Source organism: Diadema setosum, chromosome 1, assembly GCF_964275005.1.
Source record: "Diadema setosum chromosome 1, eeDiaSeto1, whole genome shotgun sequence".
Taxonomy (NCBI): Eukaryota; Metazoa; Echinodermata; class Echinoidea; order Diadematoida; family Diadematidae; genus Diadema; species Diadema setosum.
Genome location: NC_092685.1, coordinates 12418815 through 12445507, shown reverse-complemented (window position 1 = coordinate 12445507; position 26693 = coordinate 12418815). Strand labels below are relative to the sequence as shown.

General features: G+C 38.7%; 1 protein-coding gene across 1 annotated transcript in view; it reads left to right on the top strand.

Annotated features, from left to right (window-relative positions):
* LOC140227001 (synaptotagmin-14-like) overlaps positions 1-18246 on the top strand; it is a 56217-nt gene extending 37971 nt beyond the window's left edge. Inside the window, exons 4-8 of the mRNA XM_072307437.1 lie at positions 8133-8251; positions 11855-12265; positions 13651-13849; positions 14833-14948; positions 16389-18246. Of these exons, the coding sequence (XP_072163538.1) occupies positions 8133-8251; positions 11855-12265; positions 13651-13849; positions 14833-14948; positions 16389-16586 (1043 nt within the window). The 3' untranslated portion in view covers positions 16587-18246. The remainder of the gene's footprint in view (positions 1-8132; positions 8252-11854; positions 12266-13650; positions 13850-14832; positions 14949-16388) is intronic.
* The last annotated feature ends 8447 nt before the right edge of the window (positions 18247-26693 follow it).

Here is a 26693-nt window from a genome sequence, read left to right as displayed (position 1 = left end):
ATAGTGCCTTAGAGATTGCTTAATTCCACAGCAGGGTCACTGAAGTGTACAATGTGCAGCACTGGCGAGAATGCAGTCATTATTCTCGCCAGATTGCGCTCGCTCAACAGTGTCGATCGCGCATCCCTGGCCGAAGCGACTGTTGAAGTTTGCAAAAGAATGGCATGTGATTCTTTCTTGCCTGCCCAATGAATGTGCTTGTACAAAGGCAAAAGAAAAAAAGGAGAACCCACTGCAATGGAACTATCGGGGAAAGAAACTACATGTAATGCCTACGCATAGGCCTGTATGGACCACTTGTGCCTTTCTACGTTTGGCGACAGTATACTCAACAGTCAGAGGGAGTTGGAGCCATGTAATCTTGTTATTGCTTCTTGTTGTTGTTCTTGATGGAGTTCTGTCTACCAGCAAATGTTGAAAATAGCAGTTCTCATGCTTTCTCTCTACAGCGGAGAGTGGCTTCATTTGGGTCAGAGGTTTTGCAGCAAGTGGTCGTAGGTGAAACATGCACCACTTACCTGAGTTAACAGGTGTGCCTGTGTTGTCTTCCATAGAAATATTCTGAAGTGATCACCTCATATCAAGCCTTTTCAGCCACTGTGAATAAAGGATGGCATACTTGGACTATGCCCCCACTATTTGACTTTCCGTCTGATGTTTAGCATATGGACTGTCAGCACTGAGGACTGGCATATTCTTTGGAAATTTATTTCTCTGAATTGGAAGTGCATGTCATATGTGAATTGGAGTGTGTGTGATAGACCCCCTTCATCTATAGCTGCACTGTACATCTGACGAGTGGTTCACCTTGTTGTCTCCGGCCATCACCGAGGCCATAAAGGCGGTCACGATGGGCTCTCTGCTGTGCCTCAAACTTTGTCCGGGGTTTCTCCCTTTCTTTGGGTCAATGCCCCGGACAACCAACGCGGATGCCACCACCTCTGAGGATGGCAAAGAGAGCAACGGCAATGTTATCAAGGATGATGCCGTGGAGGCATGTGACTCCTGCGCGTCTGACAGCATCCAAAAGACAGACAGCTTGCAGGGGAGCAAAAGTGATGTGAGGTCGGTTGTTTCGGAAGCACGGAGTGGGGGCGGCTCCCTCGTGAATGGATCAGTAGCAGTGCAGCCTGTATTGGAAGAGGCGATGGAGTCAGCACCTTTGGAAAATGGCAAGTAATTTCTGGATCATCCAAAGGCAATTTTACCTTGATGAATAGTCTTAAAGGAATACTTCACCCACTACCATACATGTACATGCACTGAAACTCTCCAGGTTATGCTTGCCACCATTTCTTCCCAACCCACCCATCCAAGAAACGGAGAGAGAGAAAGGGTTTGTTCTTGGGCTGTATTCCGACTGTTTTGCTGCTGATCATGCAAAGATTTCATTTGAAGGAAAGATGTCTTTCCGTAGATGGAAATTGTGCTTGTGCCAATTGTACCCATGTTTGGATATCATCCTGTTTTGTTTTTTTTTGTGTGATATTTGATTTGTTGTTTGTTTGTTTTTAATTCAGATGGTTGCAGTCTTGAAAGAGGGCATGTAATTATTGTTCTCTTTGTACCCAAAGTTGTTGTTTGGATTTTCAAGGTGTGTGCCATTTAGTTCGGATATATAAAAAAAAAACCAATAGTCTACCATCTAGGAAAATGTATTTATAGCCATTTATTCGTAGTTACTATAGTAAGTATAAAGCATGTATTTCAAATGTAGGTTTTTAAAAGACCGTGATGTTCCTTCAGTGAGACCCTCCAAGAGCATTCTATTGGCCCCTTTCCAGCTAAAAATTCCATACAAGTATCCAGTTTTTCAAACAGAAACCTGAGATTCCAAATTATTACATCAGTGTATGAAGGCTTCCCTTCAAAGAACTATACCTAGGTACACATGTCTCATATTTTATGGTGTGATTTGCCTCACTGCACATTTCACCAAGGTGTAGAATGAAAATGTCCTCTTTGACAATTGATTAAAATTAACACTAAAATGCAAGGTGATAGCATTTGACCCCTTCCCAGTTAAAGGTTCAGTACCGGTATCAAGTTTAACAGATACCTGTGACTCTAATTTATTACATCAGTGTTTGAAGGCTTCCCTTCAAAGAACTATACATGTGTATCATGTTTTATGGTGTGGTTTTTTGTTGTTGTTGGTTTTTTTTTTTTTTTTTTTGCCTCACTGCACATTTCACTAAGATGATAAATGAAAATATGAGGAATTGATGACTGAGATACAAATTAATGGACGTGAGTGGTGTGTGGCCCAGAGCTACCATCTTGATAACCACTCTCTTTTACATGGCACTTCAAAATGCACTCATTAACTCTTTCTCTCATAGAAAAGCAAAAGACTATAACAAACTGCCAAGCAATATTGATTAACAGATCCCAAATTCTTACACATTTAAAGATGTGCTCTGGACAGTGTCACTTCCCTTGTGATGAGCTACACATTAACCCATTCAGGACTGACTGATTTTGCTACAACACACATTTCCCATAGACACCTGTATACTCGGGACTCATCCTCAACGGGTCCTAAGCGATACAGTCCTGAGTGATACTCTATACAGAGGTGTTTTTAGCGTACTCAATCCAGATCCAGATCCAGATCCATACCTAAATCCAGACCTAGATCCAAACTGAGAGTGGGGGGTTAGGAACATGAATCTCTAGAGGGTTTTTTCTTCTCAAGTCTTTTACAAACGCATACATGTAGTGCCCAAGGTGCCATGAGTGGATCACCTAGAAGCTTATGTGTAACTCTTCAGTTGTCTCAGTGAATGCTACAGCCTCGAACCTTTGAATGGATTAAAAAAAAAAAAAAAACCTACAGCAGCTCGTAGAAGCTAAACCGGGATGGATTATGCGATGGTGACATTGGCTGACTGTGCTCTAAAGTGCTTTCACTATTTACAGTAAAGTAAAATAGGACTGTATGAGTGAAGATGGAAAGGTGTGTAGTATGATGATACCTTAAACCACCCTGTATATGGCAAGCAACTGTGGTAAGAGTTCATTTTGTACCCCCATCAGCAATTTTTTTTTTTAAAGAGAGAAAATATCAAACATTGCTGGAAATGATATTTCCAATCTTGGATGTTTATTGCCTACCATGATGAAAAACTCTCCCCCCCCCCAAAAAAAAAAAAAAGAAAAAAAAAAGTGGGATCTACATATACTTGGGATTCCAGAATCCTAGAACTGGGATGAGGCTTTTGGTTAGTATTTGAGTTAATATTTCTGTTATCATAATGCTCCCCTCAAATATTACCATGCCTGATTTTAGCTCACTCCCCCCTCCTTGACGCTGTACAAAAGCCATCTTTAAAAATGTTGGTATAGAGCACAAAAAAAAAAAAAACAACACATACATATATTCATGTATACACACTTTTCTGGGATACAAAAGAAACTCTGTCACACCAAGGAGACAAGAGAATGGACTGCTAAGCATGTTTTGGCTGTCTCTCCTTCGTCTTTTATCTCGATCTCTTCCTGTCTTTATTGTTCACTTTTGAGAATCTGAAGCAGCGCAGTATGATCATGTGTGGTGACAGGACATTTGAGTCCAAGGTTTATAAACTTAAGGAACTTTCCTTTCATTGGAGGTACTCACCTAGATCGCTTTTGCCTTGCCCTATTCTTCATTGCATTCAATTTTCTTTCTAAAATGGAGGAAAGGGGTACGGGATATGAGACAAGATAGTGAGATACTAAAGAGATTGAAATCAGGAAGAAGATTGAGTAGATAAAAAGAATAGAATGCTTGATAGATACATACTGTAGAAAAGAGACACTTTTGTACTTTTGAGAGGTATAAACCATTGAATTATGAAAATAAAAAAGAAACTGTGGCAGATTGTTTCATGTAAAATAATTAGAGTTGGCATTGAATTTAAGCAAATTTAAGCTTCATAATGCTTTAACTGTCTGTGCACCTAGATGCATATTCCAGGTTAATGGTACATTGTCAAACATGCTAATGAGAAAGTTTTTGGATACCCATACACAATTAAAGAAGATCCAGGGGCCAGTGTAGTAGAGTTAAATATTCATAGATTTGTTCTCTCCCCCTGCTGTGTGTGCTAGCTGTTGCATTGAATTGTCTGGTGAGTAGTATATAGGGCATAATTATTTTCATATTTGGCATCTAGTTTGTTTTTATCTGTCTGTCTAGCTCTTTGGTTGTTCAGGCGTGGTAATGGTGTGTGTGTGTGGGGGGGGGGGGTGAGTAACATAATTCTGAAGGATATGTGTGGGCACTAGGTAGTCAAGGTACACGTAGATGCCAAAGTTTTCTGTATATACGTGTAGGGCCTCAGCCTTTGTAGTTTGGAAAACTAAAAGCAGTGGTAAAAGGCCTTTTCCAAACAAACATACCAAAGTTTCTTATCTGCTGGTTCACACACTTGTGAGTGGTGGCGAAAAGCATGACAAAGTCTACATACTGGAAAGTGGTGATCACAACAAATAATAAATCTGTAAACTGAGACTGTAGTTTTGACATGGAAGAGTTAACATTAATTATCAGCTAATCCAGGTATGGCACTGTGGATTTAGATGTAGAATGACCAACAAATAGCACAGGGCCACTGTCATTTTATGCTCCATTCAGCCTTTACCCTTTACTTGGAGTGCCACTCAAAATACAACACTCTCTTTGAGAAGAGAGAGCTACAGAGTAAAAAAAAACAAAACAAAAAGGACTCAAAAGAGATTTTTTTAGCTCACAGACATGTAATCACAGAAGAAGTACAATTTTGAAATATGAGCTGTTCTCCCAAACAAGAAATGAATGAAGATATTTCAGTCACTGCATACAAATGTAATTGATGGCACATTTATTGCAAATTTATTGCAACCTCATATGCCTCTATATCTTCATTACATCTGTCATGCACATTATGTTTGTGCTGTGAACCTATAAAAATCTTCCCTTCTATTTCTTGTTCAAAAGTTAGTGAATGTTTGGTGTCACACACAACGCATCAGAATTATTCATAAAGTGCCAATGAATTGTCAGTAGTATGTAGATACAAGATAAGTACATATGCATATATAACTATACAGAGGAGCTAAACTATTCATTGTATGACCTCAAGTTGGTGCTCTTTCTTTTCAAAACTGATGTGACAATTTGCCCTTTCAGTATGACTGTAGGCCTGATATCAAACTGCCATGTTTCCATTGCTTGTATCATAGAAGAAGTTAAGAAGAAAAAAAGAAATCCACCCACATGTAAAAGTAGGTCTGTGTACATGTAGCCCTGCTGTGCAGCAGTATCCATTGTGATGTATACATGTAGTGCAAATCCTATTTTGACTGATTACCTGGGGTAGATGTGTACACACAAACACTTATTATGAAAAAAACAACATATATATATGGGCCGTGACGCGAGAAAAGGGCCCTTAGGGCATTATTATACCGAAAATGAGTTTTCACCTCCATATTGTAGAAGAAACTCTGACGTAATTGGATATGCAAACCTTTGTCTGAAATTCCACTCCTAAATGCGACATTTACGACATTCAAAACAGCATGTTTTGTCCAAATCCTGTCACTTTTTGATGCGTCTATACATTTCCGCGTAGTTAGCTAGTTGATCTTTTTTGCGCGTATTGCTTTGTTAAGCTTCCGCGCCGTTTTCTGGCGTTTGCGCGCAGCGGCGCTAAGGGCCCTTTTCTTGCGTCACGGCCCATATATATTTCGTGTGAAGCATGTATTTCGTGTGAAGCATATATATATGCTTCACACGACTGCACATTCCTTTGATGAATGAACCTGATAAAGATTGTTGTCTATCTTATTCAGACATTACAAACACCTCCACAGTTATGTGTAATACGTGCAATGTGTTACATGTATCGTCAAGTTCCACGGCATGCATTTCAAAAGACTGAGTGGTCACGCATTATGCACTTAACATGCAGATCTCTACCAACCTGCGTGTATGCTGAGCTATGCAGGTGCACTCAAAGCTTGTACAGTTCAGTTACACTGCATTGATGTCTGTTTTCAGAGTTTTCATTGGAACATAAATTTGAGGATAATAGGAGATAGTATGGTCCTGTGGGTGATCAGTGTTTAGGGCACAGGAATGTGTACTTTTAGATGTGGGTTCAGCAATATTCCTTGCAAATCAGAAGCAGAAGTTAATTACAGCAATTGACCAATGAGAATATGTTAATTTAGAAGTGTAACTGTCATTCAAAACTGTATGGCCTAGTATATTTCCTTGAAGGGGACACACATACCATACACTGCTTCATTGTACCTAGGCTTTCCTCCATCTATATGGATCTTTTAACAGGTATGATGTTGTCATAGTGCTGAATGCTGCTATATGGAAAGAGATAACAACTTTTATTGCCACACTGGAAGGATGGTAGTCTAGAGCATCATTTTGTTCAATAGTTTTAAAGCCAGAAATAACATGACATATAACACAGTGCACAATATCTATACACATTCACAAGAGTTCTGGTAATAGTTTCACATCTTGGGAAGACACATCTTTTTCCTTAAAGCTAGAATAAAAAATAAAAAAACACCAATAGGCCCTAATATTGTTGCCAAATTCATTTAAGGCATTTAATGGAAATTTATGTAAATATGAATACATTTTCATCTTGAGTGGGGTGTCATTCTGACCTGAGATTCAACAATAGATCATTGTATGTGACATGCGTTGTGTGCTTACAAATTGCATAAAGTGTACAGATGTGAATGTTACTAACCAAATTTTGATTAACTGTATCTTAATTAACCACAACTCATGACAATCTAATTGTCTTCATCCACTTTTTTTAATAACTTCTCGGGTATACAGTAGGAGGTAATGTTAAATACTCTGGTGCATAGGTTGTGTCTTATATGTGAAGTTTTACTATATGATGTACCGGTATGCATTGTTTCATTACAGTCGCACACGGTAAGTCTGTACTTCATAGCATTGCTCACACACAATTCATGTGAACTGTGGTAATGGGTTCCTATATGCAATGCTGGTTATTTCATGGAGTGTGCCCTCCAGGCAGAGCATTGAACCAAACTCTTGTATAAAAACCATCGATGTGCTTTCGTTCAGGCATCATGTTGACCATGTATTAAACCCCGTGGAATGTAGGGCTCTACTGCACATACTGTTATTTTCGCATACAAATATTTTCACGAAAGAGCGGGTCGTAGACTTTTTCGCAAGATGTTGTTTTTGCAAATTGACGCTGACGCTTTATACTTAAGTGCACCATTACCCTAGTGCATGGAGACATTTTCGTGTGTTGTTAAATTCATCATCCAACTATGATGGGTGAAATTTGCAAAAATTAAACCCTCGTGAAAATAACAGCTTATACGTACAGCACTCTTGTGATTTGCTCAATGACAGCAGGCATTGATATGTGTATGTGCTTGGTTTTATGGTCTGTGTATAAGAGGGAAAAGTAGTCATTGGAAATTTGTGTAAAATACTTGCCATATCACAGTGTTTACCATTGAGCGTTGGACCTGTATCTACCCTCTAGCGCTAGTCAATTCTGCATAATATTGTGGAATTCTTGTAATATCTGTGTAGTCAACGCACACATACATACTCAAATGGTGATTAATTTGTCACAGAGGTAGTCACATACTTATGCAAGACTTTTTGTTTTGATCTTTTTCTCTGTTCACTTTTTTTTTTGGGGGGAAGAGGGTGAGATGAAGATCTCATATACATAGAAGTCTACACACCTATCAATTAGTGCAGAGAGGCTGTAAAAGTCTGAACTTTTGCCATCATTATGTTGCAATAGCAAATTGAGATTTATCTTCTTGTCCTGTGGTGAATGGATCGGATCCCCAGAGTGTTAAAGGAAATTCATTATAAAGCAATGAGCCGAGATTTGAAATGCGCATTCATGAGAACCAACAGCCAACATCAAATCAAATATAATTGAAAACCTACTAAAACCTGGAGAGCCTGCCAAAAAAAAAAAAAAAAAAGGTTTACAGACTCTTTATGTATATCAAATTTATTCACGGAATATTCACCATTCACGTACGTGGTTGTTCAATCTCTACACAGTGAATGCTTGACAGGTTTCATGTAACCGTCTTATATTTTTGTGTATGTCTTCCCCCAGGTATCCGGGCAGAGGATGGAGACGATCAGGGCTCCTGCGACCTCGATGATGAGGGCCCAGTGCAATCAGAGATGTTGGACGACATGCCGCTCGTTGATGACGAGGAGGACATTGTAGAGGTGAGTGAGACTGACTACGGCCACGGTTGCAAGCACTCAAAAACAAACCATGGCGAACCAATCCAATGCATACCATTTTTTGCCATGCCAGATTTGGAGTGTTTGAGTGTTCTCAGTGGAGAAAGCATACCTCAAGTTATTTTTAGAGGGGGTCGCGCATTTTGTAGCAACAGGGTCATGTACTTGACACACTTCACACTCCTTACAGGTGTCCAGAACAAAGAGAATCAACTCTTGCATTATGATGTAGGTGCGTGTTACGCATATTCTTCTCATGCCAATTTCTGGTACGATTATGGTATGCTTTTTGAGCACATCAGGAAGTGGTCCACTTTTGGCTTGGTATAATAATGGCTTGGTACAGTACACTTTATGAGTGTGTGAGGGCTCCTCTGGCATGGGTATGGTATGATACAGTGTGCTTATAGGGAGATTGCTCGAATGCGCCTTTACTCATGGTCATAAATTCATGCTAGCCTGCCATCATTCATATCATATGTCATCATAAAACAGTCTCCCCGAGTATTTGCCCCTTCAGGGCCATGCATGCCTATTGGCCTCTCCTGAGCAACATGCTACACCTCATTAAGTGATCTATGGTCTGTATAGATGTACTTTTTACCAAGCAGCATATAGGCACACATATCTCCATGCACTGGCAAATATTGTTTTTACAGACAAGGCCCATAAAGATTGCAAGTAATACTTAGTTCCTTTTATATATTATTTTTATTTATTGTTTTTTTATATTTTGTAATATAATGATGATAAAGATAATGATAATGATAATGATATTAATAAAGATAAGAATAATAATAATAGTAATAACAACAACAACAACAGCATCAACAATGACAACAACAACAATGGAATCTTTTAATGCACCATGTTTGTCACACAGTGACATTCCTGGCGCAGAAAGGTGAGACCTCCTTTTACATTGCTTCATTTGGAAAGAGCCATGACCGAAAGAAAACACGTAAAAATTACTGGAACAAACAAGTTTTGAGTTCTTTCTTGTACAGTTGCAGCCTTTCTTGAACACCATTCTCAATATATTACTCTCATTATTCCCTATCATATTAATCTATATATCTTCATGTATATGCCTCATTTGATGAATCCTCAATTCTGATTGGTCAGATGTACTGTCCGTGTAGTTTTTGCTGTACTGCCCAGCAGTTATATCTAGTGCTTTTTCAAGATGCACGTAAGTTGTGTATCTATTTTTGCACGTTGCGCGTTGCTCATGCGAATTGTGTACATAGCTATTTGCGCATCGTGAAATGATCGAAATGATACTTTATGTAATTTTGTTTTCTCTTACCAGTAGCACAACTTTATTTCAGTGCCTCAATTTAGCATGAATGTCTTAGAATTAAGTGGGACGCAGTATATAAAACAAATATTGACCGCTTTCTTTCAGGTAATGATTAAAACCATTTGCCCTCGGTGATTCTCTCATCTCGGGGTATAGTACTGTTGAGAAATTAAAACTGGGCGAATAGTTTTAAACAAAAATGTCCCTTGAAGCAGTCAATATTTTAATGATATATATACCTAAGCCATACAAACTGATATTAAGATGTGTCATATTCTCTCCCACTGCTTTCTTTGGGAACCTCTGGTTTCTTACTGGAATAGAGGCTGTTCCCGTACCGAATGTGTGTATTACCTTGGCATTAGATATTTCTGGTTCAGATTATTACTTTCATGACCCCAAAAAGGGGTCTTCACCAATTCATAAATCTCTGCCATGTGTAACATTAGACAGTGGCATTAGCATGTTTGCTATCACAGAGTTACAAAGAGTTATTGCGATTTGGGAATACCAAATGGTCGCCCTTTTCTCAACACATCTGGTTGTATAACTGTCAGTGATCTATAGATCTATTCTGCAACAGCATATACCAGCAAACTTAAACTGACGTGGGCACTAGAAGTGACTGGATTAAGAGGATTGGGGGGGGGGGGGGGCTTTGTTTACCCATGAGTGCTTATCTAAAGATTGTGGGCTGTAGGGATTAATGCAGGGCGTGGGCAAGTATTTGCCAGCAACACCATGATTTTTCTCTTTTTTTTTTGTGCCGATTGCATCAAATGTACACATGCATGGTGATTAATCATTTATTCAAAACAGACATTGTTTTGACAACATGACATTTAAGAATGTAGAATTAGTGCAGTGGATGCATTGTATGTAAATTATGAATGATTATAGTTTATGATTGTGAGTTATGTCTTTTTTTTTATTGTGCTAAATGAACAGGCTGCTTGCACATGATGTATGAAAATATTACTTCTTACTTAACATGTTATCTAATGTGCAGTATTTGCTTTTTTCTATTCAGTATTTGTCTAACATACCTACCCACTTTAGAACATTAATTTTGTCCAAATACTTACACTATGCCAGAGTACAGCAGTAAACAGGCATGTTATTGTTATGAAATATATCTTGTAGAGCACTACTGGCTGTTGACAGCAGCAATGCTATGATCTGGCCCCCCCCCCCCCCCAAAAAAAAAAAAAAAAATGATAAAAATGCATATATATCATTGTTGCTGGCTGTTGCATGAATGAGAGTGAATTTAGGAGGAGATCCGATTCTCTTTGAGGCTCAACACTAACATTTTATTTTGACACCCGGCCCATTACTTTAATGGCCGACTGTAAAATTTGGTGGCACAGAAATATAGGAAATAAAGGGAAACAATACAAAGAAATGATATACCAATTAAAGAAAATGAATAGATCATAATAATTGTGTAAAAATCTGTAGGTACATGTATATATGGTAAAGTGTGTTAAGTGGCATGTACCATGATTAAGAAGTAAGAAAGAAAAACATAAGAAAATGGAAAAGATCAATAAAACATTGAAATGATAATACACCTTGATAATTTGTGAAATAAATTGGGATTTGTATGATATGTTCAAGAAATTCAAATGTCACATACTGTAAATAATGTCACTGAGTTTAACACACTTATTGAATTGAGGCATAAACATGACTGTTCGTGACACCACATATTCATGAAATGATTGTGTCTAACATATAGGTATATACCTATCTCTATTAGTGGATACATAAGATTAAGATGAAAGTTGTGGTTTTTTTTTTTTCTAAATTTGGTCATAATTGGCAGTGAAATAGACTGAGTTCAGCCATGTAGACTATCTTGCAACATGGCTCGCATGGTAGCTGAAATGTATGCAATTATGAAATCTTGGGGCATAGGTTTAACTCATTGAGGATGGACTGATTTTGCTACAACACACATTTCCCATAGACACCTGCCCAGGTGTACTCGGGACTTGTCCTCAATGGGTTAATATTCTCTTAGATTATTTTTCTGTATAATAAAAACACATAAAAAAAAACAATGTACACACTCACACATTTTTGGTACCCAAATCTGGCCACCAAAACACTTAAAAAAAAAAAAAAAGTTGTGGTCCAACATCTATTTCTAGTGGCCCTGGGCCATCACTGATGTCAAGCCTTGTCCCCTCCTCTGAATTATAAAGATTCACCTTAATGATGACAATTATCATTCCCATTAACCAGACACCTCTCTTTTTGCTGAATTAATAACACAGACTATCCAGCCACAAGAAGCCGGGCCCGCTGTTGGCGAGCTCGAGCTGGTCTTCCAGTACAACGGCGAGGCGCGCCGCATGAACGTCACCGTCATCAAATGCCACAACCTGCCATCCAAGGAGGAGGGCGGGGCCAGCAGCTACCGGCTCCGCCTCCTCCTGCTGCCGGCCAAGCGCCAGCGGGCCAAGACCCACATCAGGGAGTCGCAGGATCCCCTCTTCAAGGAGCTCTTCCGCTTCTCCCGCATCTTCCCCCACGAGGTGGTGAGCACGGCGCTGCGCTGCCGGCTGTACGGCTGCGAGCGCATGCGGAAGGAGAGGCTCATGGGTGAGAGCGTCATCAAGTTCTCCTCCCTCAATGTCTCCTCCAAGCAGATCATCAAAGTACGGATCGAGCCCCGCAGTGAGACGGTGAGTGTCGCCTCATTTCCCTATCTCAGAGTCCAATTATGATGAATTTTAATTGTCCAGGAGATGATATTATACATATAGGATGAAGCTCAGCAGTTGGCAAGAATATGAATGATGATTTCCTGGCATGAATATGATACTCTAGCTATCAATGTTTAATTACATAGCCTGAATAATATTTTGATGAATGATGATTTCCTGGCATGAATATGATACTCTAGCTATCAATGTTTAATTACATAGCCTGAATAATATTTTACTTGCTCTACATCTCAGGAAATCAATGAAAAATAATACCAAAGAACCTGTATGAGACATTTATATGTGACCCGCTACAACAAAAGGATCCGAAAGTCGGGGGAGGACAATTTTCTGAAAATGGAATGATATTATTTCCGTACTCTTCTACTTTAATTTCATATATACCACAACTCATAAAACTACTCGGTTGCGGATATATTGATGATTTTATCAGCGCATGTCATGTGGTTGAGAAAATCAGAGTTTTGAGAAAAACACCTTCAAAGTTGTCCTTCCGACGCTATCATGGTCATGGGGAGGCGAGATAGTTTTCACCGCTTGACAATAGAAGGCACGCTCCTAGCGACCTCCGCCATGTTCAGTCAAGCTTAGTGCCAGCGGTCTAAGCACAACCAATCGGTAATCAGGATGAAATGCACTGACCAATAAGATCACTTCCTCGTTGCTAGGGGCGGAGTCTAGCTGCAGCGCTAAATCCAAATCTTCGGACACGTTTCTGTAACATTGAAAGTTGGAAAATCATGGCCCAGAAAAATGCTAATTTCTTGCCTTTCCTTTGATCATTTAGCTTCGAAATTTCGGCAGATGATGGACAAAACATTAGACTACAAAATTATGCCAAAAACAGAGATCTGATTGTTTTAACCAGTTTTGATAATGTGACTTCAAACTCGATTTTCTCGGCTCGGCCGTCAGCGACTTTAGGATCCTTTTGTTGTAGCGGGTCACATTTGTTCACATTATAGTATTGCATTCATTAGCACTGTGGAAGTTAAATAAGAGCAGAAAATAAACAAAAATTAAAATACATACCTGTAGCACCCTCTATGTCAAGTATTACTTTTTGTCAGGTGTTATATCCCCCCCCCCCCCCCCCCCCCGGCTTCAGTGGGAGTTTGCGACAAGTTGAAGCTGAAGTTTGATTCCGTGAAGAAAATGAATTATACTTTCGTGTTCCAAAAGCAGGAGAATATTATTTGTTGTAGAAGGAGGCACATTGGAGAAAATTCACCCCTCTATACTTTCTTGTTTTGAAAGAAAGAGAATATTGTTTGTAGCGAAGGAGTCGAAGTAAAGAAAATTCACACCTCTATACTTTCTTGTTTTGTTGTTCTTTTCTTCAGTCCAAGGGTGGATCATCCCCCTACTCCAGTACCTCAGACCTCTCGGACACCAACAGTACTTCCTCCCTGCAATCCCTGGGCCAGGGCAGTGTGCCAGAGCTCCTTGTCGGCCTCGCCTACAATGCCACCACGGGCCGCTTGGACGTGGAGATCATTAAGGGTAGTCACTTCAAGCAGAGAGCTGCCGGCAGGGCTCCTGGTATGCGCATGGACAAATTTAGGATTGCATGTATTTTATTATGTTAACCCCTTGGTTACATGTACTTGTGGTGTGACTATTGATTGGCACATCTTCTGACATTCTTTGGTCTTTGGGTGACTCTGAAGACCTGACCAGTAATGGTTCTGCATGTTTTCTTGATTTCCTTGTCATGTCACAGTTGTCTAGGTTGTGTGAGTTTGTTCATTGTAGACACATCAGAGTGGATTTGTGTATCTTATGATGTGACCATTTGGTTTTTTGTTTTGCTTTCTTTTGTTTTCTTTTGTTTCTGTTGTTATTTTTTGGGGGGATGGGGGAGGGAGGTTCCTTGATATCAATTCAATGATTTGGCATAGCGGCTGAGTCTGGGAACAGAGATGTTTACTTTTTGAGGGTCAGATATCGACAACAAAAAATGGACAATCGTTTTGGTGGAATACATTATTATAACTTGATTCTTGATCATTTTATTTGATTGAACAGGATTTAGCAGCTATTTCCCAAATTTGTTAAATCAAATGCTAATTCTTGAAAATTGCTCATCACACGTTGCTCAAGTAAAAGCAAATTTGAATTCAGTTCTCCCTACCAGTTTGCAAGCAAGGATATATCAACATTTCATTTATACCCACATGGCATATTTTACTTGGCATATTTTGTGGCAAAAGTCTAAGAGTAAAAAAAATTGTTATTTACCATATTTGGGGGGCATTTCGTCAAGGGTTTTTCCTGGTATTTTTCTGACAAACTGTTATAAGATACTGAAAGCCTTGCATCTGATTGGCTGAAAGCAAATTGTCCAACAAATTTGTCCAACAAATTTGTCCAACAAAATGCTTCATGAAATGCCTCCACGGATGCACTCCAAACTTCCTAGCTGGATCTACCAGTGGTGGTATAGTACATACCAAATGTGGCATTTTATGCTAAATGTGCCTCATATGAAATGATTTTCTGATATTCATGTCTCATCACACCAGACTCCTACGTGAAGGTGGCGCTGATGTCATCAAGTGGTTTCGAAGTCTCCAAGAGCAAGACCTCTGTCAGGCGAGGGCAATCTAACCCGACGTTCAAGGAAACTTTCTTCTTCCAGGTTTGTGTGATACAGAATTTATAGCTTAAAGGGGAATTCGGGTCAGTTACAGGTTAGTCTGAAAGGAAAGAGTAAAATCGGACAAGCCTGACGATGAAAATTTGGTCATTAGAGTAAGGAAGTTACACAATTTTGAAGATTCACTATTTTTTGCTGAACAATTCTTGAAGATTTGATATCAATATGTAAATTAGTAAGGTAATGATATAGTCACCTCACAGTTTCCACTGATTGTGTACAAAAAAAGACAAGACAAAATTTTTCTGCTATGAAAGTGTAAGACATGTGAACTTGTTTTTTCTGGTTGAATGATTTGAAGAAAAAAAAAAGACCAGTCAGACATATTAGGATTTGAGACTTGGCGTAATTATTTGAATAAAAACTGAAAATTTCATTTTTTTTTGTATGAAATCTGTGTGACAAATTGTGAGGATAGGACATCATCAATTTAGTATTTGCATATTCATATTGACGGTTCTAGAACTGTTTCATGAAAATAAGCTAAAACTTCACAATTTCATAACTTCCTTGATGTTCATTCGATTTTGATCGAATTCTCTTTGTTCTGCTTAGAAAACTTTACTCTTTCTTTTCTGATAACTTTCAACTGGACTGCAATTCTCCTTTAACATATAGATTTTAAATGATGAGGGACTTGAGTTAATATGAGGTGGTCCTGGCAGTATTTCTTCATGTTCTCACTCTCTGGGTCATTAAAGAAAGAATATAGATGTAATTTACAGTAATTTTTGAAAAAAAAATTCTACTTGAGATGGAAACCGCAAATAAACATCGTGTTTCATGCAGAGTGCAGAATCCCACAGACATTAGATGTGTGACCAGGCTTCATTTGGTAAATCAATGCATAGATGGGGCAAGAGTTTGGTGATGGATATTGCTATCCTAAATCAACATTGATGAATTTTTGTCAGAAACTTTGCAAGCAGGGAGATCATATTCATCAATGTTTATTTTTTTGACCATTTTTTGCATGATGTAGGTAGAAGCTATGAATGTTTTTTTCCAAATGAGGATTCCTAAAATATTGTGTGTGATGTGCCATCCTGGTGCTTTTTTATCTTAGCAGCAATAGGTGTGCTGAAATTGCATTCCACTAACAAAAATGCAGTCATAGAAACACATGACAAATGAGTCTTAGGATGTTTGTTTTTATACACATATTCATTATTGTAAATATGTTCTTGTTGAGACTTTCATACTCCTGATCGTTGGTCGATAGAATTTCATGAAATCATACAATCTTACAGTATCCATGCATTTGGGATGAAACATGTATAAAGGTGAACAGCAATCATGAAACTGGCCACACATGTGTGGTCATAATGCATTCCTTCATATCGAGTAAAAATAAGTCTTTGACTTGTGTATAACACTTCATCTCTCTCTGTTGTGTGTGTGTGTGTGTGTGTTTGTGTACAGGTGGCCCAGTTCCAACTGCCCGAGATGACGCTTCTCTTCAGCGTCTTCAACAAGAAGGGTATGAAGCGCAAGGAGTCCATCGGCTGGTTCTCCATGGGCCTTAGCAACAGCAGCGAGGAGGAGATCGGCCACTGGAGTGAGATGCGGGAATCCAAGGGCCACCAGGTCTGCCGGTGGCATGCCCTCCTTGAATCGTAGAGGAAATTTGGCTGGCGTATACTCAAGTGGATTAACGCTCATACATTTCTTCAATCATCAATTGAGACTTGTTGCATGTCCATCTGAAATTCAGAAACTACTATAGTTTTTGCATATAGGTGTAGCCTCATCCCAAACTGATTAGTGGATCTGTTAATTTGCTCAGTTATGACATGCCAAGTTGTAACCCGTGCACCCTTAGTGATGGTGGTACCAAATAATCAATAATACAATAATATCGATAATACCAATGATAAATGATCGTGATATGACACTTGCAGATGATAGATTGCAGTAAGCTGTAGAGCTATCCACTGCTTTGGGTAGTATAAATATTTTCATGGGGCAGTGACCTTTAATTATTTCTCAGTCTGCTGTTAGATGGCATGCCTCCATCTCATCAAAAAAAGTAAATAAACTATTTAGGCTGGGGAAATATTATATTGAAGAATTATTTGTAGACTTAAAAGTTATGACGATGAATTATGCAAGGAGAAATGACAGAAAAAGAAAAGATGATAAAAAATTGCGTACTTGTTTCCATGCAGTCAAATTTTGCATCATAAGTTGTGTCTAGGTTTCTAGTCACAGTAAGAAGCCAGTGTCACATCAGGCAAACACAAAGGGGGATTTCAAGGGTGTCCTCTTGCAGATGAGCATGTATATTGATTTGCAATTCCCAAAACTGTCGACTGAGAGATATTCTGATGTAAGTCGGTAGCAGTACATAACATCTTCGTTTCCTCTTCCTCGCATGCATCATGTATCTGTTGTGTAGGTGTTAACTATTTGCTGTCACGTTTTAGTACATGATGAGAAGAGTGTGATAGGATCTTGCATCATTATCTATAAGTGTTCCTCTTTCTGTGTTTGAGGAACACATTGTGTATGTCTTCATTCCACTCTTTACTTTTTAGAAATCAAAAGTACAAACGCTTCATGTTAGCCTGGTTCTGATGGCAAATTTTTGTTTCTATGTACTGATTTTTCAGTACAGTTTTATTTACTTTTATAAGCAGCTTTCATGGATAGATGATTTTTGACTGGACATTCGTGATGAAATGTAGGATAGACATAGAGGCTGTATACAAAACTCATAAGAGGTACAGGGTGAGTTTGTCATAGTATTGAGTTGTACCAGAGTTTTTCAGCTCATTCTTTTAGTCTCCATTAGGCAAGTATATCCATTTGGTGATTTAATACCACCACCAAATCTCATTAGCTGACCTCAGATTTTCTTTCATTTGATGAGTGAGGTCAAAGTTTGTGGTTTTTGTGGTCAATTGTAATTGCCATTTAGTGTACCATAAACAGTGCTGAAAACTCAATAGTCTGTAGTTATTTATGGCCAGTGAAATAGTTTTGATTATAACCTGTACAACATCAGCTGTTGCTCAATGTGCTTTATGATGGTATCGGGTAACGTAGAATGGATAGGATATGCTCCTACTAGGCCCATCTTTTAGAAGTGTATGTCATCTTCACTTCCCAGTTTGGCAAATGAATTGCCAAAATGGTCGTCAGTTCAGATGAAATTTCGACACCAATGTGACTACTCCCTCCTATTATCGATTCTTTGCTACATGCCTTCCCCAGAAATGAAGTGAAATGAAATGAAAGTATTAAACAAAACCTATGCAAAGAATGTCTGTTAGTGCAACAAGTTGATTGTATTGAGATAATGTCTCTATATCATCCCTCTTAATTCTGTATTTCACAGTGTAAGTAATGAGAAACAGAAACTAAACATGCAATGAAAAACTCATTATCTGAGTTGTTTGTTCCCCACTTTGAGAAGAATTCCAGGATAAATGGCCATCCTCTTGAGTTTTTATCAAAAGTTTTAGAAGGTAGGAATGTACAATGTATTTTCATGGTCCTGATATTCAATCGATGCATGACTTCTTGTTTTACAGGAAGAAAACAGATATGTCATCATTAGTGGCATGTATGTCTATACTTCAGATGATAAGATCATAGTTTTCTTTCAATGTCACAAACTTTTTTTAATCAGATAAGGGTTTGCAGATGTGTTATATTTAGCTTTAGCAAATGTCTAATGCAATACATTTTAAGTGTTATCTTGGGGTAACTAACTGTAGCTGAAACAATTCTATATCTTATGAATCTTACTTTTTGGACGGACAGTGGCAACAGAAATAATCATACATATTTACATATCTCATGTTTTTGTCTGTAGTGCGAGGTGGTATGGGTTGAAAATGAATTCTTCTAGCTGTTGTTCTTCTGATCAGAAAATGGAGTTAAGTATTGCCTTCATTTTTCCTTTGTCTTCCTTTTCTTATAAGTCTTCCACAGGGTACTTCTCACAGATAATCATTCCACTTTGCATGGGTACTATATGTAGAGTATTAATGTTATATGCTGAATCTATACTGTACATGACTGAGATGATGATCATTATCTGTTTGACTGGCGTGCTATCTTGGTGGAGGCATTGTGTAGCTGTGATGACTTCACATACTTCATTCTGCAGACTATTTGAGTTAGATACAGATGCGATTGTCATTTCTCCAGTCTCTATGGTTTTTCAAAATCTTTCCTCAACATTGTTCATCAGTATCTACAGTTTTTTGGAGTAAAGGAGCAGAAACAATGTATTTTAAATGATACAGAGAGGGGCAGGTGGTGCCTGCTGACGATGCTTCCATTTTGGTATTTTAGCACATGAACAGGTTTATTATAGCTTCTGGTATGAATCACTAATTTTGATTAATATAGCATCAAATTTTTTATAATTTTCATGGAGGAGTAGTCTTCCAATGGAGAAGTCTGTGAGCAACACTTCCCATGATTTCTTCTTCCATGTTACTCATATGATTAACAAAACAGATTGCCTGGAAAACATGTCCATTATGCTCTGCCTAGGGGAAGGTACACTCCAGTGTCTTTTGTTAGCAATATTAATGCAGTAGCAGTGATTGACATAATGTCATTGACAGAATCTTGGTTCGGAAAGCTTTTTGTGGGCATATCCAAGTAATCTGAAGAGAACTAGTTGAAAAATGATCGTGAAATATATAGCACATGCTTAGATATTCTTTTGGCCGCATAAGTGATGATCACAGTGTCAAAAATCAGCACAAGTGATGATCACGGTGTCAGAAATCAGCACAAGCCAAAATGCATTTGCATCGCATTGGTCCTTTAAAGGCATAGCACAATTTGCCTCTGAAATTCGCCAGTTGGATTTCATTTGAAACAGTACATTGTTGCAATGCAAGGTTCAGCTGGTGAACTTCTACTGCACAGTGCCAAACTTTGTTAGATAGTTTGATTAAGTGTGGGCTAAAAGCTATCCCGGTCTTCCAACATGTGCTTTAGAGCTGATGTCACTCCTGTCTCAGCAAGCCTTCAATATTCCTTTTTTTTTTTTCTACGCACATATCTGTGCTTTCTCTCCTGGTATAGCTTCTCACCTTGTTTGTACAATACTCAAAATACACAGTAGGTAGCAGAAACTGTGGAATCCATGTAATATTTGTATGTTTACATCACTGTAAAAAAGACAATATTTATTAATAAAGGAGCAATAACCTGTTTAAAACTATTTGAAAGTGTGAAGATTATTCATTATGTCGTCTTGAAATGTGCTATGTTATAGTCCTACTTTGCCAGAAAGTGTAAGTATGATTTTGCTGTGACTGTCAACGGATATTCAAGAGTTCACCAGAACAAGATAGTACAGTGTAATAAAAAGCATTAACATAAGAATGAAAATGATAACAAGAATTCGATAATAATAGTAATACTGCAACTTATTGTCATTGATACTACAGTGCACTCCCGTTATAATGAACACAGTTATGATGAAATTCTGGTTACAATGAAACAAAGATTAAAGCCACAACATTACCATACCTATGCTTTTATTGTTTATTTGTTTGGTTATAATGAAATTTCGATATAACAAAAGAAAACTGCCGGTCCCCAAGGACTTCTTTATAAGGGGAGTCCACTGTATCAACATTCCGATTTTCATGATTGTAATTTATTGTACCAATGTAGGTGAAGTATATGGTCTGATCTACATATGGTAGCTGTGCCCTTTCTAGCACAAATACTATTTTCCAGAGGGCCCTGCCACTGCTTTCACACAAACATTTCAAGGTAACCATTGCCATTTATCCCCAGCCGTAGAATATACTCATATCAAGGACTAAAGTCTTCTCGTCCAGTTAAGAGTATGAATTCTCATCCATGTTGATCCAAGAAACAACAATGCTCTCAATGTGAAACTCTTGGGGTCGTTGCACTTAAAAAAAAAAGAGAAATCCTCTCTATTTTGATTTTGTGCATAATCATATACAAACAAACAAACAACAAAATCAGTAATCCTGATAAACTTTATGTGACTCCTGTATGCTGCCATTTTTCTTTTTTTTTTATATTTCACTTGAAAAAAAAATCTTAACGTTAAGTTCTTGATAGTATCAATGGCACGCATGATCGACATGTATAAAAAGCAGGTCACAGGTTCAAACACTAATAGTCTTTGTACAAGTGTCTTCCAAGCATGGCCATTATCTGCACTGCTCCCCCTCCCCCCCCCCCCCACCCCTTCAGTTTCCTTATTAGTGTCTGTTTTGGATGAGACCAGGGGTATCGAGGCAAGAAAATGTGCCAGGGGAGTAAAGATTGCCCACATCAAGTTGGTGATGCCATCAAAACACCTGACTGAAACATTTTTAGAAACAACTTCCTCCTACACACACATAAACCTGTTTTAACCACATAGAATTTCAATTGTCTGGTCCTATTCATGTTCGCAAAGGAACTCTTCTTCGCAGGTGTTATTTTTTCTCCCATATGAAAACTTAAAAATTCTAATTCTGAAGGAATGAAGAGGCTAAAATTCTCTGTCATGTACTGTTGTTATTTTCATTTACTGAAATACGACACATTAAGCACAAAGGCATTACCTGCGTAGAGAAAACAACTCTTTATCACAATTTGCTGGAAAGCGCAATGCCTTTTTTCAAAACCATGTAGACTCAACCAATCACACAGATCTCGCTCGACATTGCATTACTCCACCAATCTGTCAACGTTTTGATGAAGGATATGGCCTGCCTGTTTTCGTCGTGACCGTGCGCATGAATGCTTGTGAACACTAGAGGTGCGATGATAAAGGCCACATCCGTATTGAGGCACACACTCGTGCCTATACTTATATCAAAATAACAAAGAAACACATGAACCACGACGGAGAACTTGAAAGGAAAATGTGTGACATAAGTTCTGACCTCCGAAAAAAGACAAATAGGCACCTACATTCAATTCAATTCGCACAGAAAATTATACAAACTGTGAATAAAGTGTACGACTGTTGAATAAATGGTTGAGCTATTCCTCTTGAAACTAGGCGTCAATGGGGACACGCGTTTCGATTATATAGGCCTATACACGTACATGCTCCGTCCTTGTTTACAGTGAGATTCTATCATTTCGGGAGTGTTTTTCATTCAAATCTTAATTCTTGTTTTCTAGAAATGAAATGCAATATATGTAGATGATAACTTGCATTCATATGGTTCTCCCACCAGCTCGGGGAATATTTGGGGTATTTGATGGAGACACTGATGGCACCCGGGTCTACCTCATACATGATAGGGTTAATTTACTATTACCAGTGGAACACCACGGTAGCCTATTCTTTGTCTGACGCATTTCCCTTTTAAAGCAATATGTCATTTTAGCCGCTGCCGCGGTCTCATCCAGACTAGAAGTTGATCGAGAGAGAAAAGTAAAAAGACATCTTTATACAAATAAATTCGTTATTTTTTTTTTCAAAAATAATGAATTCTGTTATACATTCAAACTGGTTTATACATAGATGCATATCAGTTCCCTGTAACCTTATCAACAACTTTCGGTAATTGTGTTTGATGATGATGATGATGATGATGATGATGATGATGGTGGTGGTGGTGATGATAATGACTATTGTGCATGAAAACGACGACGACGACGACGACGATGATGATGATGGTGATGATAATGACTATTGTGAAGACGACGACGACGATGATGATGATGACAGAAATAAAGATGAACGTGAAGAACAAAGGAAGAAGAAAAATACACATTAAAAAGGAAGGTTTTACTCATACACGATCATAAGCGATTAAGAGAACTGAGATGCGAAATTAATGTACAATTACGTAATTTCCTATCACACTGGTATGCAATAGAATAGATTGAAGGGCACTGTCACATAGCTATTCTTTTGGACGTTGGTACCAGCATTATATATGTAGATATCTGAAGTGCTTGGAAAATAATGGGATTACCAAATTACAGCATAATACACAACTACCTGATATTCTGCTGTCATGCTGTGTTCCGTATCAATGAGTGTTCATCCCCCACCATGCCCACAGGAAGCTCTTATAGATCATTGCAAACCTTTTCACATTATCGATGTATTTCAGCTCTGCTGTGGATTAAATGAATGGTATAGTTTTGGTTGAGATGGGGCTTCAGATTTTTATTTTATCTTTTGTGAGATGATGAAAAACTACATTGTATGTAACAGAATGAAAGAGCTTACAAGTCTAAGAGGAATTCAAAGTTTGTTTGATGAAAATCATTGTTTTCGAAATCGCTGAGATATCCAAATCAAAATGGTCCTCATAAAAGATGGAACCCACCTTTTATTAGGACCACTTTGTTTTTGGATATCTCAGCCATTTCAAAATCGGTATCCATCAAATAAACCACTTATAGAATATGGAAGAATGTGTAATCATAAGAGAAATACAGAAGCGGATCTAGAGGGGGGGTTGGGGGGTTGCAACCCCCCCCCCCAAAAAAAAAAAAAAAAAATCCGGGGACCATTTTTTTTTATCTTATCTTTTTTTTTAACTTGTAATTTTACTTTTTTTCTATTTATGGCAATGACCTCTATACCAAAAATAGTGGTGTTTTAGATGCAAGAAAACGCCATTTTCACACACAGATTTTCAAAAATTCTCCCTACTGTGGGAAGGGGGACACCCCCCTCCCACACCCCCCCCCCCCCCCTCACTCGCTCCGCTCGCTCGGGCTCGGTCGCTACGCTCCCTTGCATACCCCCCCCCCCACCCCCTCCTTTATAAAAAGCTAGATCCGCCCCTGAAATACAAAGTTTATTTGATGAAAATCTGTTTTGGAATGGCTGAGATATCAAACAACAACAACAACAACAACAACAACAACAACAACAAAGTATTCCTAATAACATGTGGGACCCACCCTTTACTTGAGTATTATAGGACCACAACCAAAACCGTATACCATCCCTTTAAGATGAAATAGACTGATGCATCAACTTTTTTACTCTGGTCCAGCGACCAATCATAATGTTGCAAGCGGTGTCAGGAGTAAAAGTGGTCATTAAAAGTGGTCATTCGTGCACTACCATCATCAACGAGTATGGTTTCTGAGCGATGATACTGTTTAAGAACAATGCTATTTTTAGCTATATATTCCATGGGAATACTAGTAGGCCTAGTTACGTCACCCCAGAGATCATGATGACCTTGTTTGATGAAAGGTCATGATGGGATGCTGTTTCATTGGTCATTCAGAGTATCAGGTTTTTTTTTTTATAGAAAATATAACAATAGACGTATAAGAAGATAGCGAAGCGATCTCTCTGAGATTCGTTTGCAAAAGCTTGATGTAATAGTAGAATCTCCCCTGAGGTGGTTATGTTATCATGGTACCAGCAAAAACGCAAAACTGACAGCCTGGAAACAATACCGGCCATCATGATTTTTATCCTCAGATTTCGCTTGATGGTAAAAGTCAAAGAAGTCGTTACTTCACCTGTATTTACAATTAGTCACCTACTTGTCATAATGCGAACATGATACAAAACATATAAAATATATTATGTATGTATCTATATCTAGTGATATATAAAACCTGATACGAACCTACATACACGTATATAGGTAGGCTATGTAATATTAACATAATAATACATACATATGAAAATGCAAATATATACAACAAAATAAATGATCATTCTCCGGGGCTTTAAAAAAATGTCAGTTTTGGAGACTGCGTATAATACCTGACACAGCAGTCTTATCAGATGTGATCTCGGCGAGCGTTTTGGATATACTAGGCTCAGCTACACGGTTGAATACGCTGTCGAGGTAAGATGGCATATACTTCGTGGCGTCGCTACACCTCGGAATGACCCCGGGATCGCATTTCACGTCGATGTCGGTGATCGGACCGAATGGCCCATCTGATCTCAACGGACAAAAAGTTTGTAAGTTTGGTTTTTTTTGTTTTGTTTTTTTGTTTCGTTTTTTCCTCATTTGATGTCTCTCTGTTTTCACTCTCTCTCTCCCTCAGGTTATAAATACCATCGTCTAAGGCCCATCTAATAATATATAAATTATGACTGCTATGAGGGGCACAGTTACAATTATGGGCCCAAGGTGATGTGAAAACCATAGTTATGGTTTTCACATCACCGAGGGCCTACATAATTTTGACTGTGCCCCGAATATCAAGCTGTCATTATGTGTTTTATATACCGAAAATATAGATTCCGAAATATAGATACCGAAAATATAGATTCTAGTCTTTTTTACAGCACTCGTAATCAACGCTGATCGACAGCGCGGCGGTCGTATCATTGGTGCGTGCATATAAGTGATCTATGTGTACGGGGTTGCGACTGTCTCCAAACGTATTTACAGGGCACAGTTGATTCTATCCCCCGGGCACAGTAAATCATGACGTCATTTTGATCAAAAATGGGGCACAGCTATTTTCATGACACCACTTTTAACCAATCAGATGAGAGGAATCTATATTATGAGGTATATAATGGATAATAAAGCAAGATGCGTTTGTGTGTGTGTGTGTGTGTGTGTGTGTGTGTGTGTGTTTGTGTGTGTGTGTGCGTGTGTGTGTGTGTGTATAGAGGGAATTGAATGTAATACGCAGCCTTATGATTATTGTTCAAGATTTTCATTCTGAAATCGACAGACTTTCATCTGTTAATGAATGCGGGCGAAATTATGGCAGCAAAAAAAAAAAAAAAAAAAAACACAGATACGAAGAAGGAAGAGCGATACATATTTTGGAATTTCGTTTTCATCGAATTGCATTCTACTGCACAATGCGATCATTCAATTTTGAGCGAATCTGAGTGATCACCAAGATCAACAGTCAGAAAGCTAACTAGTTCATTCAACTGAGTTTTACCAGCTTGGGATTTCACGATTTTCTCACAGAAATGTATGTAAAAAGCGTGTTCAAAAAGTGCCCGACGTGTATCTAAATTCGCACCTGCACCGCCCCGATGAACGTTAAGCCCCCGTTCCACTATCACGATTTGGACCCCGATCTGTCCCGATCTAGCAGATCGGGAGAGAGCGGCAAAAGCGTACGGGGATCGGAAGCATCGTAGCAGCAGCGTGTGGAGGTCGGGGTTGGAGCGGGCATTTTTTCAGATCGGGAAGAAATTTTGAACCGATTCAAAATTTCTTCCCGATCTCCCCGATCAAAATTGACATATTTTTAATCGTACGGCAAGCGCGGAGAGTGTAGTGACAGCGTAAACGCAGCGGGGAGAGCGTAGTGACGGCGTAAACGCAGCGGGATGAGCGTAACAAAGTCTTTCTGAGCGTAGTAACATCGGCACAAGAACGGGAAATAATTTTAGCTGTAATTTTCGAAGAAGAAGAAGAGATGAAGAAAAAGAAGAGAAGAAAGCAGCGAAGCAGCTACCCAAAAGGCGAAGAAAGAGAGACTGCACGTGGTGCTGAAAGAGGAGGAAGAGGACATAGCAGAATTTTGAGGAATATGAAATCATCTACAACTGGAGGAAGCAAGGACATCAAGAAATCTTGGAAAAATCAGCACGTCTTTGTTTATACAATATGCATTGTGCATGCAAAAGTACCGTGAGTTGAGGAGCCTCTTCGGGGTCCACAGTATATTTCTTCGGTTCTGCATGCTAATAAGTTGACTGACTGCAGACCGACAGTCGAATCGGGGTACATCGTGGCACATCGGGCACTTTTCAGCTCTCTGAACGGGGTAACAGCGTGATAAGATCGTATAGATCGTTCAGAG